The following is a 24463-nucleotide window of genomic DNA, read 5'->3' as shown; positions in this document are numbered from 1 at the left end:
CCCAGCTCCCAGGCTTGGTGAGAGAGCACCCTGTGATCACTGGATCAAGTGCAGCTTAAGATGGATCCTGTCGGGGTTGGGGATTTAGCTCAGTGGTAGAGCGCTCAAGCGCAAGGCTCTGGGTTCGGTCCTCAGCTCGGCTCGGGGGGGGGGGGGGGGGGGGGGGGGGGGGGGGGGGATGGAGCCTGTCACCCAGTAAGGATGGGGATGGGGTGTCAATTAATTAAAGAAAAGAAATCAAGACAGACCATTGGTCATCAATTAAGTGTAAGATGTCAACAAGAGGTGAGGGCTGAGGTATGGCTCAGTTAGTAGAATTTTTGCCTGGCATGCAGAAAATCCTTAGGTTCCTTCCCCACCCTGGGCTACATGAGACCCTGTTTAAAAACAAGAAACCAAACTGACACACCAGAGGTCGGTGGGCATCAGGGGACTTTTCCCCACTCGACTCGGTTAGGCGGTTCTACGGACCGGTGACTGGAGGACGCCCCAGGCCCTGGTGACTGTTCAGCCGAGACGCCGCTGCACCTGGGCCGTTAACAGAGCTGGACAATCCTCTCGTGGGTCTCCAATCACTTTGCCTCCCTTGCCTCCACCCCTGCCCCACCCACACCAGGGGGCGCAGGAAGCTTTGTGAAAGAAAGGACCACGCCCCCAACCCTCCCTCCTAGTTAGATGTCAAGCATATTTTCCAAGGACCAGAAGAGGGCACAAACAAAGATGATTTATCACCCCCTGGACAGCACTTTGAAACTCAGTCTTGGGCACCGTGATGGTCCTCCCGAAAGAACCAGGAGGATTCCTGAGGACCTTGTCCCGACTGGAGCCCACCTGAGGGCACCCGTGCATCCCGACGTGATTTCTGTCGCCCCACTCAATTGTGGTTCTTGAACTAAGCACCGATTAAAGCCTGGTCCCCTCCGTGTGCTTGGGTGGTTGCTGGCCGGAGCTCACCAGCCAAAGCCACAACGCAGGCGCGGTGGCGGGTCCCCCCCAAGCAGCCGCGACGCCCCACTCAGCTTCCGCGCAGTCGCAGGACCGGCGCTCCCATCTGCTAGCTCACACCCCTCCGCCGCTGCGGCCGAGACCACCCGCCACTCACCTTCCCTGTGCGGGTGGTGCTGAGAGTCCCCGGCCGCGGCTGCCACCCTGTAATCCGCTTTCGGCGCTGTTTACACTCTCAGAGCAACACCCCCAGCGGAAGGACTACCGTGCCTGTGCGCTAACAGGCTATATTTGTAAGCGGATAATATGATCTGGAGGACATGTGCTGATAAACTATCTATTCTATGTGACTCAGCCTAGCAAGAGACAAAACAGATCTGGTCGGGGAGGGCTTGGCACCTGGGCACAGCAGGCTTATTGAACGAGCTCGGCAGGCAGAATCCCCTGAACGCCTCCACAGAGGGCTGGCGATTTCCAGCTGGGAAAGCCTTGCGCGAACAGAAGAAAACAGAGCTAAGGGGTAAGCATTCTGTGGTCTCGGTTTTGGCAAGGAGCCAAACACGAGACATGATTAGAAAGCGCATAGGAAGGGATCAAGGTTATGTAAATTTTTTTTTTGCGATGTTTGAAGCAATACATTGAAAGTCTTGATTTCATCTTTTTTTTTTTTTTTGGTCTGTTTGCTTGCTTGTTCCTTGTATCCTTAAACGTTTGCTACTTGGGAAATAGTCTTACCAATGGCAGACACTGGAATGACACCCAGTGAGTAAAGGAACTCCAGTGTTCGCCCAGGATTCTAAGCCATTATAACAGCAAGGCCTCCTCACACACCTTGGTTTGAATCTGAAGTCCTGGAGTGTACCCAAAATCCCTGCACTTGGGAAGCAGAGAGTCAGGAGGTCAAGGTCATCCTTATCTACACTTGATTCAAGGCCAACCCAGAACAACTAATACCCCATGCCAACTCCTCAATTAATAAGCAAGGTGACAGACACATGGAATCCCAGCATTCTGGAGGTGGGTGCAGGAAGATCAGAAGTTTAGGGTCATCCTCAACTACATATGGAGTTCAAGGCCAGCCTGGTCTACTTGAGACACAGTCTCAAAATTCAAACAAAAACCCTGAAAGCTGAGTGTGGAGTTTCGTGCCCTTTAGTCTCAGTTCTTGCCTGGTATGCATGAGGTCCTAGATTCAATCCGTAATGTTACAATAAGAATACTACTTTGAGAATATACTTATACTAAAAAAAAAAAAAATTGTCATCAACCTGAAATTTATGTCTAACTGATTGCCTTGTTTTATCTGCCAACTTTTACACCTGAGCTGCCAGGAGCTTGCTCAACGACAGAGCCAGATAGCTATATCTCTAACAAGCTTTACCTGATGCCAACATTGCTGGCTCGTGACCACATGGTAAGAAGCAGGAATTAGCACAGTCTGGTGCAGCGGTAGCCAGGTCAGCTCCTCGCTGGTAGGACTGACCAAGCCCCTGTGCCCCAGGAGGTCCCAGGAGTCATAAGGTCAGTGTTTACACGTGTGCTGAGGTTGACAAACAGCCAGGAGATACTCTAAAACACAAAATGTGTTTACTCTTGTGTAAGGAATTGTTGGTAATGCACTAAACTCACTTGCACAGATTGCTGCAGCTCTGGGCTGGGCACATCCAAAAAGACAAGTGTGGCAGTGCACACTTGTGATCCCTACTCTCAGGAGGTAGAGTAGGCAAGCCAGAGGTTCAGAGTCATCCTAAGCTATTTAGGAAGTTTGAGGTCAGCCTGGGCTCTATAAGACCCTGTGGAGGAAAACACCACCACCACCACCACCACCACCACACACACACACACACACACACACACACACACACACACACACACACACAGCTTGCCACTTCTGAGCTCCCAGAATGCACCAGGGAGACCTGTGCCCTGTGGTACTCACTTCCCCAAGTGCCCGGGAAACCATAAACAGCCTAACATGTATACTGATACACAGCTTCCTCATGAGTAGTCCTAGCTGGGGTCCAAGAGAACAGCACTTTTTTTTTTTTTTTTTTTTTTTGGTTTTTCGAGACAGGGTTTCTCTGTGTAGCTTTGCGCCTTTCCTGGAACTCGCTTTGTAGACCAGGCTGGCCTCGAACTCACAGAGATTCACCTGGCTCTGCCTCCCAAGTGCTGGGATTAAAGGCGTGCGCCACCACCGCCCGGCTTGAGAACAGCACCTTTTAAGGCAGTGGTTCTCAACCTGTGGGTCCTGACCCCTCTGTAGTTCAGAAGACCCTTTCCTAGGGTCACCTGAAACCATTGGAAAACACAGATATTTACATTACAATTCATAACAGTAGCAAAATTACAACTATGAAGTAACAACAAAATAATTTTATGGTTGGGGGTCACCACAACATGTCACAGCATTAGGAACCACTGCTTTTAGACATTCAGCCCCAGCTCGGCTCTCAGACTCCTCTGAAACATCATCCACAAACCAAGCTTCTGCCTCTCTGTGAGGACACAAGCATGCTTATCTCCCTTCCAAAGGGGTTCTACCACACCCAGATAACCAAACCTTTACTCAGGTCATCTGAGACTGTGGCTCTTCCTGGAACATGAGTCACATGCATCTCAAAGCTTTCTTCCAGGAAAACCCCCGATGTCTCGTACCTGACTTCCCTCCCATTATGATGTGTGTGCAGAAGAACGAAGCATGTTATACACTGCCTTTCAATTATTGAATGGTAGCAAGTGGCAAGGGCTCCTGGCTTGCTGCTTCACATCTGCAGGCTAAAAGTCCAGGGAGAGCGCCCTGGGCTGATGGTGGTCCTCACAGGCCATCAGCCACACTCCTGAATCATGCTGCAAATGTGCGACCCAGCAGCCACAGCTGTTGAGCACTGATTGGTTAATCTTCCTTGTCAATTTGACTGGATTTAGGAAACATTCTTTTAGGGGGTGTCTATGAAGGTGTTTAACTGATTAGAGAACCTCTATTCTTTTGTGTGTGTGGGGGGGAGGTGGGTTTCAGGACAGGGTCTCTCTGTTTAACAGCTTTGGCTGTCCTAGAACTCGCTTTATAGACCAGGCTGGCCTCGAACTCAAAGAGATCCACCTGCCTCTGCTTCCCAAGTGCTGTTATTAAAGGCATGCACCTTTTTTGGTTTTATTTATTTATTTATTTATTTATTTATTTATTTATTTATTTATTATGTATACCATGTTCTGCCTGCATGCATGCCTGTGTGCCAGAAGAGGGCACCAAATAGAGGCACCAGATCTCATTACAGATGGCTGTGAGCCACTATGTGGTTGCCGGGAATTGAACCCACAACCTCTGGAAGAGCACCCGTGCTCTTAACCTACAAACCATCTCTCCAGCCCCTTAAAAATTTTAATCTAAAACGTTTGCAAAGGCTAGAGGTATACCTCGGTGACAGAGCACTTGCCTAGCATGTGAAAGGCCCTGGGTACAATTCCCAGCACTGCAATAATCATCATTTTTTAAAAGTGATGATGTTACATTAGTTCTACATTGCTAAGTTATAAATTCTTATCAACTCAATGACTTAAAGCAGTTCCCACTTCATTTCCCTAAGTCAGAAGCCCGGCTCAACTGACTTTTTGTTGTTGTTGTTGTTTGGGTTTTTCAAGACAGGGTTTCTCTGTGTAGCTTTGTGCCTTTCCTGGAACTCACTCTGTAGCCCAGGCTGGCCTCAAACTCACAGAGATCCACCTGCCTCTGCCTCCCGAGTGCTGGAATTAAAGGCATGCACCACCACCGCCCGGCTCAACTGACTTTTTACAGGAGCAGACATGTCAGTGTGCCTGGGCATTTGCATGAAAGATAGCCATTCACCACCAGGACAGACTTTAAGTCTGTTTCTGATGGCAGATTGGGCTTGCACCCAGTTTCCCACCTTTCATCTGCATTTCATCCATTTCAAATCCCTGAGAGCCGTGAGGAACACTGGAAGCAGTCACATACAAATCCACTTAAGACTCTCTTAAATGACGTCCTCCAGATCCTGTGAATGCAGCCCAGCTTGCCTTCTGATTGTCTCCTAGGGGCCTGTCTCCCCGTTTGTCTGCTGAGACCAATTAACTTTGACAATGTCCCTGAGCAGTGAAGACAGAGCTCTCCCTTCCCCTCACCAGGAGTTTGGGAATGCAACTAAAATGGTGTTTGGCTTGTCTTATCCAGAATGAGGAAAGGAAGCCAAAGCCTGCCCCACTGGGCAAGGCCAGCCCAGGTGCCTGGTTAGTAAACAGCTAATCGATTTGACCGGCAGAAGGAAGATCTGTGCAAAAGAGCTGGAGAAAGTTGGAGCAAGTGAGGCGACTCAGTGGGCAGAGGAGCTCGCCAGCACAACAAGCCTATGGACCGGAGTTCTCTCTGGGGTACCTACACTGTGGAAGGCAGAGGGCACCAAGTCCTGCAAGGTGTCCTCTGACTTCCACCCACATGCCGGGAATGTGCACACACACACATAGATGCACACTAAAAAATATAAATAATAGAACTGTAAAAAAATCACATGTGCACAAGAGCACATGCATGTACACACACACACACACACACACACACACACACACACACACACACACACACACACACACACACACACCCCTAAAGTGTAAATCCTACTACCCCTCCTCTGACACTGCTTCTGAAACTGCACCAAATCATTTTGTCTTACGCATGGCTAACTTTTGAGAATAAGGCACCGGGCATATCAGTAATGACTACAAACTGGGGTTTCTTTCCTTCATTTTTGGAGGAAAGCAATGTTCCTTGTTATTTTTCCAGGCTCAGGTTTTGAGGGGAAATACTGTCTTCCTGGCTTCTCAAGGGTGTTGCTCTGGCCCCTAGTTTAGAAAATGGGGCTGAGACTTAATGCTTCTGTAGGCCGCTGGGTGGCCCATGGATGGGGTTTTCCTGATTGGCTCGGAGAGAAACTGCTATCAGGGTTAGAGAAGCTGGGAGTTCTGGAAGACCAGGCTTTAGACCTCCAAGGTGGGAACCAGGGGTAATGGGGTGAAAGACAAGAAAATAAGCAGTTTACAATCCTGTGTTAGCAAAATAAACTCTGGGGCGGGGCAATAGATACCAGGATCTGTTCTTCAGTTCAGGGCCCCAGCTGGAAGCCAGGCTGGGGACAAATAGTGCCAGGAAGGACCTCCCAGAGCAAATGACATTCAGACTAAGCCCAAAGAAGCCAGTTCAAGGGCACTGTAAGAACCACCAGCCAGGTCATAGGAAACAAAATATAAACACCCAGAAACAGTGAAATATACAAATCCAAACAACAAAATACTATTTTTTTTTCCGAGACAGAGTTTCTCTGCGTAGTCCTGGATGCCCTGGAACTTGCTCTGTAGATCAGGCTGGCCTCAAACTCACTGAGGTCAGCCTGCATCTCCCTCCCAAGTGCTGGGAGTAAAGGCACTGCCCAGCCCAAAATACTATTTTTCAGGAATCAAAAAAATCTTCGGATGTTAACTGCAGCCAGGATGGACAAGTCCAGGGAGAGGAGTTCTGTACATAGTTTTACAGTAAAAGGAGAAAGAAAAGGGACAGGGTGGGATTCTGGGAAAACATTTTGGAAGCATGCATGAATTAAGCAAACAATTTCAGTGCTCAGTATTTACCAGGATATGCCCTCAAGTGTCCCCAAGTTATACTTCCAAGGGAAGACACTGTAGAAACGTGTCCTGCTGGGATCAGTGATAAAATAATTCCTGCTATGTCTACACAGGTAGAGAAATACCATAAACCACACAGAAACAAATGGGGTCTCCTCCTAATCCCTCGACCATCCCTCCTCACACTTTGTCTGCCAGTCTGTATGCAGGAATCTGTCCTTTCAAACTCGACAGGGAACGAGTGGTGTATGCAGAGCAAATTCTGTTTGTCAAATTCCCAGTGAAAACAGCCATTAGCTTGTTAATGAAGGAGCAGGGGCCTGCAGGGAAATAACATCCCCACAGAGTTTCAGGAACTGGCAAAGAGGTTGAAGGCTAAATGTGACTAGGGTGGGGGTAGAGAGAGTGGGTGTGGACAGAATTCCTGGGCCCGCCCAGGGTCACAGTCTGGGTCTGCTGGCCCGTACGAATTTGCTGAAACTGTTAACCAAGTGAATCACCATAGAGGCCTATGTCAGGAGTGGGGGAGGGTTGTTGCTTTTGTGTTTTGCATTTTTTTTTTAAGATTTATTTTTATGTGCGTTGATGGTTTGCCTGCCTGTATGTCTGTGTGAGGGTGTCAGATCTTCTGGAACTGTTGTAAATTGCCATGTGGGAGCTAGGAATTGAACCTCGGGTCCTCTGGAAGCGCAACCAGTGCTCTTAAGCGCCGAGCCATCTCTCCAGCCCGTGTTTTGTATTTAGGGGCTGTCTGAGTTGTGCTTGTTAATACCTGCCTGTGATCCCAGAATTTGGAGAAACAAAGGAAAGAAGGTAACTGACTCCCAGGCCAGCCTAAGCTTGAGTGAGAGCCTTTCTCAAAAGAAGGGTTAGAACAAATATAAAGTAGGGTCTTGCCCTGTAGCACAGGCTAGCCTTAAACTCACTCTGAAGACCAGGCTGGCTTCTAACTTACTCCAATCCTCCTGCCTCCACCTCGTACAGGCCTGTGCCACCATGACCTGCTTTTGTGACAGACAGACAGACAGACGACAGCTTGTTTCTAATACCTGACTGCTCATGTCGCGTATGAGAATAAATCTAAAATATTAAAGTAGAATGGATGGACCTGGTATCTATCCCACGGCTAACAACAAGTACCTGACTTTGGGTCCTTGAAGCCTTGCCCCGTGGCATTCCACCCTGGTCACACACATGGATGTGCCTCCTCTGGAGGCAGTTTCCGATGGGACAGGAAGACTGGCTTCCTTGGGCTCTGAAACCTCTCACTCGAACAGCAGCCTCAGTGCCTTTCTCAGAAACAGGGAGGTGACCGCCATCGTCTTAAGTTCCGAAATGAGAACTCCGGTATAGCGCCTTCAGAGTACGGGGTATCACGCGGGGTTGTATGTTTCTCTGGGAGTTGTGCCACAGACCTGCCCAGCATCTAGCTATAGAGGGATACTCCAGATACAAGGCGAGGCACTCCCCATCACTACAGAGAGAGACAGAGACACAGAGGAGGAGATGGGGGGAGGGGGAGAGAGAGAACCAGTAAATTGCAGCTCATCCACTTAGCGTATTGGGCATGTTTGAACACAGAAGAATCAAGTTTTAAGCGTCAGGTCCCTGCAGGTCCCCGCGCCCACCCGCAGGCTCCGGGACGCACGTTTGCAATTCAGACGCCGCTGGCAAAGATTCGCTCTTACTCCCCGACTCCAATCCCTCCGGGACCTTGACCTTGACCTTGCTCCTCACCCAAACAAGTCCTCGCGGCTCGCCAGCCCATCTTCCCTAGCCACCCAAGCCTCCCCAGCAACCAGCTCCATGCGGCTTTTTAGCAAATTCAGAGTTAAAAGTCGGTAGTGAAGTATCAAATGCCTACATATTTATACATGATGCTTAGCGGTTCCTAAATAATGACCTTCGTGTTGGAACGGCCCCGGTAGAATATCTTGACTCTCTCCCTTCGACCCCCTTTTTCAAGAGAAAAGAAAACCTGTATCTAATCAGACACTGCGGGCTAGCCAAGCCCACCGCCCGGCCTTGCGGTGTGAAGGCCTGGTCATGGGCGTGGGGCTCCGGTCTCCCCGCCCACCTGAGGGTCCTCCCGCCACCCCAAGGGTTTCTAACGAAGGAAGGAAGATCTCTCGGAAGTCCTTTCTCAAGGTCAAAGCGGTCTGTAGGAGGGAGAGGCCCCATCCCCCCTAGTCGGCTTGGCTGTTGACTGCCCTAAGATTCTCTGGGACAGGCGCATTTCTCATCTGGGATATCTTTCTAATTTACTATTTTTCACTTCGGGAAATTAACCTTTATGAATTAAAGCCATTTGCTAGTACTGTTTTCCTTGTATTTTTCTCCAACATTTTTACGACCCGTGGAAGATGGCGCACTTCTCGTCCAGGTATGAACTAACCTTGAATTTTTGATTGCGGGAGATTGCAACTTCAGAAAGCCATGTTCTATAGATGCTTCTCTGATTTTATCTTGCTTGAACCTTAAAAAGCTGCCAGTAACGTTGCTGCTTTTCCTGAAGACCCTGGAGCTTTGTACTTACGTACTACTTTGCCATTGACTTTTTAAAATAGTCAATCTTTTTAACGTTCAGTGTGTGTGTGTATGTGTGTGTGTGTGTGTGTGTGTGTCTGTGTGTGTGTGTCTGTGTGTGTGTGTCTGTAAGGGTGCAGTGGTACGTGTGAGTGGAGGTCAGAATATGACTTCCTGGAGTGAGATCCCTGTGTGGGTCCTGGGCATCCAACTCAGACTGTAAAGCTTAGTGGCCGCCACCATTTCCAGCTCACGCGTCATAAATAATATTAGTATTGCAGCCGAATTACGATTGCCTCTAGAAGTTAATGGTAGAGACATTCAATACTTTAAAAACCATTAAGAATAACAAATTAAACTTGGAACCACTTTAAATGACAGGACAGGTTTTTATCTAGTGGTGCTGGGGAACAGACCAGGATCTGCACATGCTAGGCAAGTTCTCCACGCTGGCCCATACAGCCATTTAAAAATTCATACATGTAAACTGTACCATGGAAAAAAATGTGCAGTTTGGGCAAAATAGAATTTTTCCGAAAAGGGAATTTCTGCTCCAGTTTTGTTACTGGAGGCAGCACTAGAGAAGGAAGGTGGCGGCGCTCTTCAGCTTCTCAGTGGCCTGTGGTCTTGTGATGAGAAGGCCCGGGTCTCACACGCTTTGTCTCCCTGACTGATGCCCAATTTCCTTTCTCTAGTCTGGTTTTACTTGTGGTTGTTTCCAGTGCGTTTGAATCTGGACTCATTGCTGGTGAGTGTTTTCTTTTGTTTGGGGCTCAGGGTTTTGTTTTGTTTGTTTGTTTGTTTGTTTGTTTGTTTTTGCGGGGTGGGGAGCTTCAAGACAGGGTTTCTCTGTGTAGCCCTGGATGCCCTGGAACTCTCCATGGAGACCAGGCTGGCCTTGAACTCACAGAGATCCGCCTGCCTCTGCCTCCTGAGAGCTGGGACTAAAGGCGTGCACCACCACTGCCCAGCTGGGATTCAGGTTTTTGAGACTGGGAGTCACGGAGCCCTGGCTGTCCTGGGATTCCTTCATCCCCTGCCTCCTCCACCCACCCCAGTGCCTCCGCCACACCCAGTGAGTTTTGTACACACATGCACACTTTTGTTGTGGGGTAAAGGCCTTGTAGCCTAGGAATTCACAATACAGCCAAGGCTAACCGTGAACTCCTGGTTCTCCTGCCTCTGCCTCCCAAGTTCATTACTGAATCTGGCCGAATTATTTTTTCCTTTTGAGCACCAACTTTGTTGTTGTTCACATGGTGCTGGGCATTTAGCCCTGGGCTTTGCACCTACTGGATATACTTCCAGATTACCCTCCACTCCATCCCCACCTCCTCTGTGCTGAGAGTAAACCTTATGCATCCTAAGTACACTGCTGTTGAGCTCAGCCTTGGTGTTTGGGACAGGGCCTCTCAGGCTGGCCTCTAACTCAGGAGCCTTCCTCCATCTCCTGAGTGCTAAGGTCACAGGCATGTGCCACCATACTTGGTGGTTGGTCGGGGGTGCTTCTTAGGAGCACCAACAATATTTTATGCAGGGCACATCTTTAATCCCAGCACTTGGGAGACAGAGGCAGGTAGATCTCCGTGAGTTCGAGGCCAGCCTGGTCTACAGAGCTAGTTCAAGGACAGCCAAGGCTACACAAAGAAACCCTGTCTCGAAAAAAAAAAAGAAAGAAAAGTAAAGAAATTTATGTGGCCTGAAATACAGGGTTGGGCCACCATGAGCCAGCTAGTCCATCTCCGAGAGGCCTGGCCATCAGACATAACAGCCTTCGGAACCAGGAAGAACCTGCATTACGATCTCGCTCTTTCCAGTTTGTGCCTCCCATGGGGATAGAGAACAGTAAGACTTGCTTGCCTTAATTCATCTCTGTTCTGCCCTGATACATCTCAAATGTAACTTTTTAGCACTTGACCTAAGAGAGTGGATGTGTGAGTTAGCGGCTGGGTTGCCTTGTACTAGCTGGGGTGTGGAGGTGAGTGGGATGTGCGTGCTGTGTCACATCCCTGAAAGTCAGGGTTTTTTTCCTGATGCTACTTCGTGCTGGAGACTGGTAACCATCACTGGTCTGAACATGAAAATGATTTCCCTAAGAGGTAGAGTCTTATGCTATGGGCTCTTCAGAGTGCTAGATGGACCTTTGTTTATGGTTTATCAGTCCTCTACCCGCCCCATGACTTCTTTTACATTTCAGGTAAGTTGCTTAATAAAACTTGCTGCCTGAATGGAGGGACCTGTATCCTGGGGTCCTTCTGTGCCTGTCCACCTTCCTTCTATGGACGCAACTGTGAACGTGATGTACGAAGAGAGTAAGCTGTTGGAAGGGACAGGACTGGGAGGTGGGGACGGAAGGGAGAGTGAGGAATTCACCTCCGGGGTTCTCTCCTCTTTCTCAGGCACTGTGGGTCTGTCCTCCATGGCACCTGGCTGCCCAAGAAGTGTTCCCTGTGCAGGTGTTGGCAAGGCCAGCTCCACTGTTTTCCTCAGACCTTTTTACCTGGCTGTGGTAAGCAACTCTCTCTCTTTAGTCTGCCGGGTCTAACTGGACCTGCCAGTCAGGCCTCTGCTTATAAAATAGTGTAAGGGCTCCAGAGGGCATAGAGCCTAAAAAGAATCCTTGGTGGGTGCTCCCTCAAACACTAGGTCCTTAGGGAGTGCTCCCTTAGATGTGATGTCACTGGGAAATGTTTCTTTAGATGTGGTGTCCTAGGCATATAAGGAGGTCCTTACATAGTGTCCTCTTAGATGTGGGACCTTTGGGGTGCTCCCTCAGATGCAAGGCCCCTGATGGATGTTCCTGAAGCATGGGTTTTGATGGAGAATGCTTTCTCAGATACGGAGCTGTGTGTTTGCAGTCCCTGATACAATGGATTTTGATGAGAGCTCTCAGGTGTGGGGGGCCTTGGTAAGGGACATTCCTCAACCCATACTGTCACGCTACCTTTGGAGTTCCCTCAAGTCTACACTGGTAATAGGCAGGCTTCTGCTGAACACAGTGAACAGAAAAAGAGCTTGACACTTAAGCATCAAGAACTGCCCTCTGGTGTCATCTGACCTTGGGCAGAAGATCCCAACAGACTCCAGGCCAGCCACTCAGAGCCCACTGCTACAACTAATCCTTCCTGTACGCTGGTGGATTTGGGTTGGTTGTTTTGGGTGTTTTGTTGTTATTTTTGTCTTATTCTGAAGTCCAGGCTGGTCTGGAACTCACTCTATACCTAAGTTGACCTCAAACTCCCATCAGTCCTCGTGCCTCAGCCTCCATAGTCTGAGATTACAGGAATATACCACCAGCCTTGGGTCCCAGCACTTTGAACCCACTGGTGTTCTCTGGAAACTTTTTTTTTTTTTTTTTGAGACAAGGTCTCGCCATGTAACCCTGGCTGGCCTGGAACTCACAGAGATCTGACTGCTTCTGTCCCCCACCCCCAGTGGTTCTTCTGCACTCTAAGGGTCTGTGGTGGTTGGTCACAGCACCCTTCATCTTACAGATCTGAAGGAGACAATGGCAAGAGGGACACAGACTAGAGCAGAGGATCCAGTGTCGTCCCCACACCACGTTGTTGGCCAGAGTTGTCCCCACCCCACGGGACTGGGTTTTTCTGAGCGACTCACATTTGAACTCTTTATAATTGAATGTGTGCAAGTTCATAAAGTAAATGAATGTATACCTTCATCTGATACAGGATGGGACCCTGTATCCCCCAGTACAGGGTCTGTGTCTTTACCATTGCGTTTTGGTGTTGTGCATAGACATTATTAGCAAATGAGGATAGAATGATTAGATGAATGGGGACCATATTTTCTCCCTGGAATTTGGGGTCCGAGGTGTGTTGTCCCCTTACCAGAGCCTAACCAGGGTCCGCACCAACTTGGAAGAGAAAGTATCCAGGGAAGAGCCCATTAACAATAGATCTGCGGCAGCTTGATGAAAGCTCTTCAGGGGAGTGAGGCAGTCATGTAGTTAGTGCTGCTGATCTTGTGGGCACACTGTCCTCATCCAGTCAGGCCCCACAGAGTTCTGGATCTAGACAGACGTGTGCTCAGGCAGTGGAGGCAGCAGGGAAGCTAGAGGGACTTCCCTTAATGACCAAGCATCTCTGCCTTTCAGGTGGTCATGTGATGGACAGTGATCTCCCAGCATCCAGGACTCCGGGACGAGCACCATCTGTGCTGACTACTTTCATGCTGGCTGGCATTTGCCTTTTTCTGGAAATGAAAGTGTAGCTGTCTGTCATATGAACTCAATGCCAGTATCCTAACAAAGATGATCATTTGTCAATCATTTGGAAGTAATGCTCATAGTGATCCCTGACACCCCCCTCAACGCTAACTAGGCCTTACCTTTGCACAGCTCTGCCCCTTTCTGGCTGTGCTGGCAGTCAAAGCCATAGCCTGTGTGTGCCAAGTGCTCTAACACTGAGCTATATCCCAGCCTAAAAGCCACTCTACTTAAGAACTGTACTACATGGCCACATCCTGGTTTGTTTTTTTTTAAATTTATTTCATTTTTATTTTATGTGAATTGGTGTTTTGCCTGCCTGAGGGTGTCTGTCCCCTGTAACTGGAGTTACAGACAGTTGTGAGCTGTCATGGGTGCTGGGAATTGAACCTGGGTTCTCTGGAAAAGCACTCAATGTTCTTAACCACTGAGCCATCTCTCCAGCCCACATCTTGTGGTTCTTGATAAAAAGTAATTCTTAGCATTTCTTGCTAATACTTTTAAGCAGTTCTTAAGAATATTAAATCTTGGGTTGGGGTTTAGCTCAGCAGTAGAGCGCTTGCCTAGCAAGCACAAGGCCCTGGGTTCGATCCTCAGCTAAAAAAAAAAAAAAAAGAATATTAAATCCTGATGTGCAACTGAGAGTAAATTCAGAGTAGGGGAAAATTGGTTAAGAAATTGTCTTTTAAGAAAAGAAAAGTAGGGGTTGGAGAGATGGCTCACAGGTTAGGTGCACAGGCTGTTCTTCCAGAGGCCTTGAGTTCAATTCCCAATAACCACATGGTGACTCTCAGCCATCTATCTGTATTGAGATCTGGTGCCCTCTTCTGGCCTGCAGGGATAGATGCAGGCAGAGCACTGTATATGTAATAAATAAATCCTGAAGGAGGAGGAGGAGGAGGAGAAAGAAAGAAAGAAAAAAGCCAGATGATGGTGGCACATGCCTTTAAATCCAGCATTCAGGAAGCAGAGGCAGGTGATCTCAAGTGAGTTCAAGCCCAGCCTGGTCTAGAGAGCGAGTTCCAGGATAGCCAGGGCTACACAGAGGAACCTTGTGTTGAAAAACCAAAAAAGAAAAATAATAGGCCAGGCATTGTGGCACATGGGTTTAATTCCAGCACTCAGAAGTGCTGAAAGAAAAAAAATTTTTTTTAAAAAAAAGATTTATTTGCTTATTATGTATACAGTGTTCTGCCTATATGTGACCCTGCAGGCTAGAAGAGGGCACCAGGTCATATTACAGGTGGTTGAGAGCACCATGTGGTTGCTGGGAATTGAACTCAGGACCTCTGGAAGAGCAGCCAGTGCTCTTAACCACTGAGCCATCTCTCCAGCCCCAAGAAAAATTACCTTACAGGGAAGCTGTAGAAGTAACTCGGGTCTGTGTGGAGGGACCAACAGGATAAGAAGGAAGCAACTAGAACAGAGAGATTGGGGAAAATAGAATGGATTGTTTGATGCTTAGGTGGGGACAGAGAAGGGAGTTAAAAGGTTAAGTCATTCAGCTGCCCTACTAAGTGCAGCTCAGGAGGCAAAGAGGAGGACTCCCAAGAATCCATGGCCAGCCTGGGCTACGTAGTGAGTTCCAGGTCACTACATCGTTTCTCCAAGCTATGCAATTGTATCAACTGTTGTAGAGGAAAGAAAATGTTTATAATATTAGTAGTAAGCCAAATTATAAAACAACATACTGTAAAGTCTGTTTTTATAATATATTGTTTAAGAGTATGCACAGTAAAAATGGGAACTCTGTTGATCAAGATGTGAGGAGTGGTTATTTCTAGTGGTAAGATGAACAATATTTTGTGGTGGTGGGTTGCTTTTTTCCCCTCTCAGTACTTAAAAATTTTCAAGTTCTCCATAACGGGAACATATTTTGTTTGTTTTTATAAAGAACACACAGACCAGATGCACCAAGCATCTGGCGGATGCTCAGATTGTTTTTGTGTGTGTGTGTGGGGGGGGGTGTTGTTGTTTGGTTTTGTTTCTGCTTTTTCTTAGTTTTTGAAACATGATCACATTTTGTATGTAGCCCAAGCTGGCCTTGAACTCATCAAGTAGCCAAGAATGACCTTGAATTTCAGATCTTCATTCATGAATGGAGGGATTTTAGGCATGTTCCCTCAGTCCCAGTTTTATGCGGTGCTGAAGATCAAACCTAGAGCTTCATGTGTGCCCTCCAAGCATTCTGCCAGCTGAGCTGCATCCCCAGAGCACGACTCCACCCCATGCCCGAGTATCAAAAGCCAGGTATTGTGGCACACATTTGTGATCTCAGCACTAAGGATGCTGAGACAGGAGCCAGCTCAGGATACAAGGTGGGACTGTCTCAAAGGGGGAAAAAAATGGGGATGCAGGCTGGAAAGATGCCTCAGCGGTTATGTCTTCGCTGTGTGTACACTGGACCCCAGATTTGGCTCCCAGTGTGCCTACATGGCAGCTCACAACCACCTATAACTCCAGTTCCAAGGGATTCAAAATCCTCTTCTGACCTCTGGCCTCATGCACCCAGGCACATATATACATAGAATTATAAATCTTGGGGCTGGAGAGATGGCTCAACAGTACTTGATGCTCTTGCAGAGGACCTAGGTTTCGGATTCCAGCACCCATGACAGCTTACATGGCTTCCATAACTACCATTCCAGGGGCTCTGGTGCCCTCTTCTGCCCTCCACAGGTGCTAGGCACACAGTGTATTTGTGTGCACAAAGGTAAATATTTTTCAGCTCTCATTTGCATGGGAATGATTCATGGCTATGGTAGTGAGGATGCCACTATGCATCACCCTGTCTTCTGCTGCGTCATTTGTATTTGTTTTGTTTCGTTATATCAACTTTTTCTTTTTGGGAGAGAGAGAGGCTGATCTGCAACTTAGAATTCTGCCTCAGTTTCTCAATTCCCAGCATCAAGTCCATTTACATTGGTTTATACTTATTACCCAACCATGCTAGGATTTTATCATCATTCCAAAAGTCTGCTCCATTAAACACTGTGTTCCCCTTCACCCTGGTTTCCCTCAGCCTCTGATAACCTTAACTGTCTGAATTTGATCCCAGATGCTATGAAGAAGGAGAGTCGTGCAGTGTTTGTCTCTTTACGTCTGGCTTAGTTCGCTTAGCATGTCAGTAAGTTCTGATCATGTTGGAGCATGTGCAATGCATGCATGCCGTACAGACAAACACATACAAACAAAATAACTTTAAAAAGGTACAGAGCAATTGAGAGAGACCCTTGACATTGACCTCTGGCATCCACATGTGCACACATGAAATTACATAGACACATACAAAATAGACACATAAGTGTAAAAGAATTAAAAACAAACAAACCTTTGTGCTGGTTGTGGTGGCACACAGCTTTAATCCCAGCACTGTAAGCCTGGTGCATAATCTTGTTTGTGAGAGTCCTTTGCAAACAGTTTGGTGAGCTGTGTCGAAATGCTTGACTTAGCCAGCGAGAGACTTAAACCAGAGCTGGGAAGTGATAGGCTTCTAACCTTCTTCATGTCCCTTTAACTGTTACTCATGATCACGTTGGGAAAAACAGATAAAGGGGTTCGGTGACACCCGCCTCCCCAAGCTGGTCTTCAGGGGGCTAGCAGGAACTTCTGGTTTTTATTGAAAAAGGAAACAAAGAGGAGTGGGGTTTGTATAGATGACAACGGAGGCAATCTAGTCAGGCCTGGGATCTCATCTGTCACCTCAGCTCTGAGAAGTCATCATCACTTGGGTGGAGCACTCCAGTTCCCGTAAGATGACGGGTACTCACTCCTGCTCCAGGGTCAGTTCCCATCAAGGAGGTGCTGTTGGGTGATCTCATCCTGGGGGTGGAGTGGAGGCATGTCCTCCCTTGTCATAAATCAGTCCTGTCTTCCCTGGAACTCAAAGTAACCCAGATGAGAGTGAGACCTGGGGGAAACTGTAAAGAGGTCACAGTCAGAGGGGGCGTCCAGCCAAACAAAAGCAGTGGCTCCCTGAACAAAGAAGGCTAAGGCTGACCGGATAGGAGTAATGTAGTGTCCTGCTCTTTTTATTGTTTGGGTTTCTCGTGACAGGGTTTCTCTGTGTAGCCCTGGCTGACTTGGCTGTCTTGGAACTCACCTTGTAGACCAGCCTGGCCTGGAACTCAGAGACCCACCTGCCTTTGCCTCCTGAGTGCTGGGATTAAAGGCATGTGCCATCACTGCCCAGCTGGTTTGGTTTTTTTAGATGTATTTATTTTTCTTAAAGATTCCTTTATCTTTATTTTATGTGTGTGTGTGTGTGTGTGTGTGTGTGTGTGTGTGTGTGTGTGTGTGTGTGTCTGTGCAGTGTGTGCAACGCCCAAGGAGGCCAGAAGAGGGCAGCACGGTTACAGGTGGTTGTGAGCTGCCAAGTGGGTGCTGGGAACTGAACCCGTGTCCTATGCAAAAGCAACAACTGCTCCTAACCGCTGCACCATCTCTCCGGCCTCAAGATTCACTTTGTTTTTTTTGTTTTGTTTTTTTTTTTGGTTTTTCGAGACAGGGTTTCTCTGTGTAGCTTTGTGCCTCTCCTGGAACTCACTCGGTAGCCCAGGCTGGCCTCGAACTCACAGAGATCCGCCTGGCTCTGCCTCCCGAGTGCTGGGATTCACTTTGTTTTTAATCATTTGTATGTGGGGAGGGGTGCCCATGTGAGTGCAGGGGCCCTTTGAAATCCAGAAGAGGGCGTCAGAGCCCCTGGTCTGGAGTCACAGGCAGTTATGAACCACTCCAGTGCTCTGGAAGAGCAGGAAGAGCTCTTGACATCTGAGCCATCTCTCCAGGCCCGGCAAGCCTGCCCTTTTAAGTAGCCAGGTGGGAGCATGAGGCTGCTGCCAGAGCCGATTTCTCAGTGTGTTCAATACAGTCATAAGCCCATCTCAGACGGAAACATCTGCAAACCAGCAGAGGGTCCAGGGAACCTGCACAGGCAGTGAACACAGAGATTGGGCCCCAAAGCTATAGATAAATAAAATGAAAGCGGAGTTTAACTCAAATGCTGTGAATTTACATGAGCTCGGGAGCCCCTACCCTTCCCGCTTGTGAGGACTGGACTGGGCTTTGAGGGCACAGCTTCTGTTCAAGAATATCCATCCCCATAAATTTAGCTTTGCAGGCTCAAGCATCAGGCTTAAGTGCAGGTGTAAAAAGGACCCAGCCAAGGCCAGGTTGGCACCATATGTCTGTGTCTCCCCCTTTCAAGCTCTAGAAGCTGTCCCTCCACCGCAGTAGAATTGTGACGGCCCTTCTGCTGTCCTCTTGTCCTTCAGCACACCTGGGAGCCACTGACACGGAATGACTTAAGTGGCCAGGGAGCTTCCAGGGCCCCATTCTCTGACCCAAGCCATCTGAGCCAAGAAATGGATTCTGCCACTCAGGTATCCCTGCAACACTTTGATGACCTGTAGGGGGAGCTCCCGAAGAAGAACAAATGAACGTGCTTCTTAAGATTGCACTGGGACTGGAAAGATGACTCAGTGGTTAAGAGCACATGCTGCTCTACCTGAGGACCTGCGTGGGACCTAGCACTCCCACGATGACTTACAAACCATCTGTAGCTCCAGTTCCAGGGGATCTGATGATATCTGACCTCTGTGGCCACTGGCTCACATACATACACGCGAGCTAAATACCAATACACATAAAATGAAATTGAGAAAATCTCAAAAGAAATACTTTTCTTCGGTATCACAAACCCCACATAGTTGTTTAAGACCTATGATTCTATCATAACATCACTGTCAATCGGTTCAAAGTCACAGGATGGAAGTTGACCCAAAACAGAGGCCAGGATTACTGGGAAGGTCAGACGAGTTCCCCTCTTTCTCTGACCCTGAGAATGTCAATCCTGCACTAATTCAGTTTCCTTTTACCGACTAAAGGCCTGTGAACGTGGGGCAGCAGCTGGTACTTCTAGCGAAGGTCACTCTCCGGTGCCACCTGAAGACTCTGACCAGAACCCAACCATCCAACTGGAAGTCATGCAGGGCAATCTCGCCGATTCTTGCAATTCTACGGATTCCGGACATCTTCGTCCCACAAGTTGAGCACCACCACGTCTCAGCCCCACAGGAGTGGCAAAGCCTTCCCTAGAGGAAGCTCGGAGGGATGGCAAAGCCTTCCTCAGGAGTCTGAGTGTGAGCTAGTGAGTAGTGTGTGCAAAGACTAACAACCTCGGCTTCCTCCTGGATGTTTACAGGTCACCCACAGAGCCCTCCTACCCAGGCTAAGCAGCCCCTCCCACCATGCTGTGTAGACTAAACACACTGAGGTTGCAGGTTGCACAGTGGTAGGTTCAGCTCCATCACAGCCTGCACACCCACCTGACCCAGCTTTTCTGTACGTGTATCTGGACATCTGTCATTTCTTCATGCCTTTGCCACACCCAGTCAAAGTTCCAGACTGTGTGGGGGTTTGCTCCCTTTCACTAGCAGCTCTTGGGGGAGGGGAAGGGAGGCAGAGTCACGATGAGTTTCCCCGAAAGGAGACTCAGGGACCAACATCGAGGTGCAGATCTGGTTGAATGTGTATGTTCACTAGCCTATATACATAGATTATCCAATCAGCTAAGGCCATATCAAGTCACTGTCCAATCAGTCCGAACGGAGGGTGTACAGGGGGTGCAGTATGTTCAGGCCGTGTGTCTGCAGACAGAGGGCAGGAAGCAGGCAATGCCTTGGCGCCAAATGAGAGGGTCTCCAGTACCTGAGACTCTATTACGAGTCATCTGGTGTTCCAGAGACTCAGGTCTACTCAAACAGCCTCAGGAGGTATTGGCGCTTCTCACATTCCCTGTCTTTGGTGACACCATCTGAACAGAGACTGACCCCTCACTCCTGTAGTATGTAAATACTCTCTGACCCAAACTCCATCTCCCATAAGGACGATCAGGGCCTCACTGTCTGATGCTATGATCCATCAGTTGGGGCCTTCTTCCCTGGACCACAGCAATGGCCACTGCCTGACTCTCTTGAAGCTCAGCCATGTCCTTACAACAACCAAATTAGTGCGCTCTCCAGGCCTTTCTCAACCCCCAAACTGTTGTTCCTTACACAAAAAGGTCTCTCCTTTTGACCTATCCCTTATCATTGACCTTCTCTTTATAGCTTTCCCGTCAACACCTTATTGGACTTAGAAGTCACAGCTCAGTAAGCTGGGCTTGGTCACCTGTTCTCAGTAATTCAATTAAAGGAGCCATATTAATAGGGAAAAGCAGAAAAGGGAGATTTGTTTAATGTGGCCATACTAAGAAGGAGAAAGAGATGTAGGGACCATCTTCTGGGAGTCCTAACATGAAGGTGGCATTTATATAGAAAGACAGACAGACAGACACACACACACACACGCGCATACATACATATGCTTGTGCAAAGTGTGGTTCCCCTGCCCTCCATTGTCTCGTCTCAAGGTCATTTCATGAGAAAAATCTTTCTTTCTCCAGGAGACAAGAACTTTCTCTGGATGCTCCCAGGGCTTCAGCCTTCCCGTCTCCAGCTGGAGCTCCATGTGGGTCCCAGGGCAGGTAGTCAGGCTTGGATGCAGATACTTCTACCCAACGACCTCTTCCTTGGGCTAGAGAGATGGTTCAGTCAGGAATTTGGCACCATGCCAGCATGAGAGGCCTCGGCTTGTGCCCCAAACCCATGTAACATAGCTGGGTGTGGTGACTCACGTTTGAAATCCCAGACAGAGACAGAGACAGGCGGGTCACTGGAGCTTGGTGGCCAGGCAGCTTACCTTAACGGGCAAGCTCCAGGCAAGTGAAAAACCATGTTTTGTTTTTAAAAAACAACAACAGTGTGGCCAGCACATGAGGAACAACAAAGAAGGCTGACCTCTGACCTCCACGTGTACATGTGTACAACCTGTACACACATGCACTGCACACACACGCAACAATGTTCTTCATCTAGAACACATGCTTATACATGTTGATGCTCAGCCTTTTGAGAATTTAAGGAAGCTATGGACTTCCGTCTTAAGGAAATGCTGTGTGTGTATAGCCATGTATAGCACACATGGCTATACAAACAAAGACATGTGTATGCTCAGTAGGATCTGCAAATTATGTGGCATCCATTCATGTTCCCCCAGGTCCTCGTGAAGAACCCTCTCTGAAAGAAGAGTGTGGAAGCTGGACGTGACCTTGTTTCACACACCAGTGGGTTTCCAAGGCCACACCCCAACAGATCCCAGCCTTAGTCAAGCCTCTGGACTCACTGCCCCGCTGAGAGGGGGGCCTTGTTCATCAGTCAACATCACAGACCAGGAGGGGGTTGGGCCTCTGGAATTACATAGTGGGGAGAAGGCTGACCCCAGAGGGGCCTAGAGAGATGGGGACACTGAAAGTTCCTCAAATTCAGCTGCTGGCACCTCCATGTCCAGCATCGGGGCGGTCAAGTATACAGTCACACACAAATACAGACTGTGTCAGTCATGCGGTGACCTCACAAGCTTTGCTCACTCACTCTCAGGGACAGTAGATAAAGACTCCAACCTCATGGCCCCTCGGCTCCACCCCTTTCTCTATACAGCCAGCATCAGGCTGGCCAGGGGCTGCCATGTGGGCAGCTGTGTCCCTTGGATCTCATTGACAGGCTTGGGCTGACCTGAGTGGCTTCAGAGGATTCATTTGGAGTGTCTGGAAAGACCTCAAAAGTCGCTCGCCCAAAATAATCCTCCCAAAAGTTCTGCCAAAGAATCTCCCTGCTCTCATTTTTCCTCAGGGAATGACCTGGAAGACTCCAGAAGACAGGCTAGTGTAATCCAGGCAGCTTACTAGCCATGTCTGCCTCAGCAGCCAGGCAGGGGCTGCTTATCCAGAGGTAATCGAATATGGATCAGATTTATAGAAGACTTGGAAAAGGTCAGGCCAAGAGTCATACAAATCCAACCCCATCAATTACAACTCTTGTCCTTTGCCAATTTTCAATGGGGTCTTTCAAGAAGAAGTCACCAGGAGCCTGGACTTCCAATTCCCTACAGATCCGTACACCATGCCCTGGCCCCCATCTTCTCAGGCCACTGAGAGGCACTGACAGACTCGGAAGAAGGTCTTCATCAGGTCACCTTCTTACAGAATCTCCAGACCCCACGGCTGTGTTGTGGGGTCTTGAGTAGGCAGGGGAAGTGAAGCATGTAGGTCAATCCTGCTGTCTCAGCTCTCTGTCAAGCTCTGTCTGGCCTCTACCCCAGAGGCCCGGCTCCCTTGGGCCTGTTCCCCTCCACAGGCCTCCATTCTCAACACACTCTTCACAGCTGAAGTAGGTAAGTTACATCCATAGTGCTACAGTTAAATTATCTGACATAGACTAAGAAAGATTACTTTGGGCTTATAATTTTTTACATTTATATTCATTCATTCATTCATTCAATTATTCATTTATTTTAGGGTGTTTAAAGCATACATGCCTCAGGTCTGAGGACTACTCTTGTAAGCTGGCCCTATCCCTCCACTGTGTGTGTCCCAGGGACTGAACTAGGCCATCAAGTTAGACTGTAAGTGCCTTTACCCACCAAGTCATCTCACTGGCCCTGCTCATGATTTGGAAGGGTTTTATCCACCATGGCAGGGAAGGCATAAAAAAGTTTGTGCCAGTGGCCCCAGGTGACTAATTTTTGCCAGCTAGACCCCACCTCCTGAAGGTACCACAGCCTCCCCAAATCTCACAGTGCCAGGAGAACAAGTGTGCAGAACATGAGTCTGAGAGAGAGATTTCAGATTCGAAACATCCTACCCCCCAGGTTTACACTGAAGCACGCCATCTTTCTACTATCCTTTCACAAAGTTCATACATACTATCCTACGTATTTCACATCCTCTCCGACTATGAGGAAATGAAGGGCTGATACGTCCTATGGAAAGCATCGTGACGTCCTGGAGGAAATGGAGCCCACCCCATGGAACAGTAGGAAGGACTGTTGTCAATCAATAGGAAGGCCTGTGCTCCCAGTTCTGGGAAGGCCTATCCTGCTATGGTCAGCCTCTCCCAAAAAGCAGCCAAGTGAAGGCTGGGGATGCCATGTGATCCATGTAAATAGTTCAGTTGTCACAAAACCAACATTATCAGGACTGGGGATGTAGCTCAGTTGGTAGAGTACCTGCTCAGCATGCATAAAACCTCAGGTTCATAATGACACTCGCCTATAATCCCAACTCTTAAGACGTAGAAACAAGAGTATCAGAAGCCCAAGGGCATTCTTGGCTACTGTACCAAGCTCAAAGCCAGTCTGAGCTCCAAGAGACCTTGTCTCAAGAGAACAACAACAAAACCCATGACATCACTAAGCAGCAGAGACCCTGGAGAGGTGTGCTGCCCCCTCCCTGCCTCATTTCTGCTTTATGGATTTTGAACTTTCCTATGGCAGATCTAAGTATGGCCGGGAGTCAGTTCTTGCATGCTAGCAGCGAGCAAAAACATCTTCCTTAGATGAGGAGCTGTTCCGAGCCCCACCACAAAAGCCAGAGAGAGTCCTTCCTGGGCTCTGCTGCATCTACAGACTGGGCTGCAATTGTGTTTCTTGCTGGGCCTCTGTGGCCAGTGACACATGACCTGAGCTTGTACTCAGTCCGCAGACTTGGTGAGGCAGCCCCCTTCCTTACAAATGGCTGCCTCACAGTCTTGTCTGTGGATCGCTGGCTGAGCCAGGTTGTCACTTTCCGGAAATGGAATCTGTTCTTGATGGTTAGCATTCTGGGTGCAGGCCTGTCTCACCGGCTGTTTTGCTTCGCCCGGTTGGCGGAGGGCTTTTTGAGCCTGGTTGTTGTCTCCCATGGGGGCAGTCCTCTGTCCCTACTATTTATTTCTTTTCCCTGTCGCCATCACATCTAAAAACTGTTCTTGTAGCCAAGAGCGTCTGCTGTGCTGAATGCAAATGTTTTCAAATCCAACTGTCCCCTGGCAGTCTCTTGAATTTTCCTTCATCATTTTTCAACAGCCCATGGTAACAAATTGAAGCTGAATAAACCCTTTATTTCCAAGAAGGAAGAACAACTGCAGCGGCAATGCCAGCGCTAACGGGCGCGGCGCCATCTGCCGGGGCCCCCTCTGAGACGGGAGCTCTGCTGGCAGCCAGAGCAGCTTTGTTTCCAAATGGTCTGCCTGCTGGGCATCTCAAGAGACTCTAGCA

At 48.6% G+C, this 24463-nt stretch overlaps 2 protein-coding genes across 3 annotated transcripts in view; one reads left to right on the top strand and one right to left on the bottom strand.

The window, feature by feature from the left end:
* Lrrc2 (leucine rich repeat containing 2) overlaps positions 1 to 1414 on the bottom strand; it is a 34237-nt gene extending 32823 nt beyond the window's left edge. The window contains exon 1 of one of the 2 annotated variants that reach the window (XM_052722247.1): positions 832 to 1414. The gene's annotated coding sequence lies outside the window, so the exon portion shown is untranslated. The remainder of the gene's footprint in view (positions 1 to 831) is intronic. The other variant, XM_052722256.1, reaches the window with a different exon arrangement.
* A 1589-nt stretch (positions 1415 to 3003) lies between these two features.
* Positions 3004 to 15092, top strand: Tdgf1 (teratocarcinoma-derived growth factor 1). Its single transcript, XM_052722262.1, has 6 exons — positions 3004 to 8962; positions 9801 to 9853; positions 10816 to 10950; positions 11303 to 11417; positions 11505 to 11614; positions 13220 to 15092. The coding sequence occupies exons 1-6, from the start codon at positions 8943 to 8945 to the stop codon at positions 13333 to 13335; spliced, it is 549 nt and encodes a 182-aa protein (XP_052578222.1). The 5' UTR covers positions 3004 to 8942; the 3' UTR covers positions 13336 to 15092.
* The last annotated feature ends 9371 nt before the right edge of the window (positions 15093 to 24463 follow it).

This window comes from Peromyscus californicus, unplaced genomic scaffold (genome assembly GCF_007827085.1).
Source record: "Peromyscus californicus insignis strain IS unplaced genomic scaffold, ASM782708v3 Scaffold_11__1_contigs__length_118956290, whole genome shotgun sequence".
NCBI classification, from domain to species: Eukaryota; Metazoa; Chordata; class Mammalia; order Rodentia; family Cricetidae; genus Peromyscus; species Peromyscus californicus.
The sequence above is the reverse complement of the archived record's forward strand: the minus strand, read 5'-3'. Positions and strand labels throughout refer to the sequence as shown.

Bases quoted from the DNA above. Each gene is read 5' to 3' on its own strand.
- Tdgf1 (XM_052722262.1), top strand. From the start codon at position 8,943: ATGGCGCACTTCTCGTCCAG. The intron at 8,963-9,800 runs GTATGAACTAAC...TCCTTTCTCTAG, and splicing joins ATGGCGCACTTCTCGTCCAG to TCTGGTTTTACTTGTGGTTG. The intron at 11,418-11,504 runs GTAAGCTGTTGG...CCTCTTTCTCAG, and splicing joins GAACGTGATGTACGAAGAGA to GCACTGTGGGTCTGTCCTCC.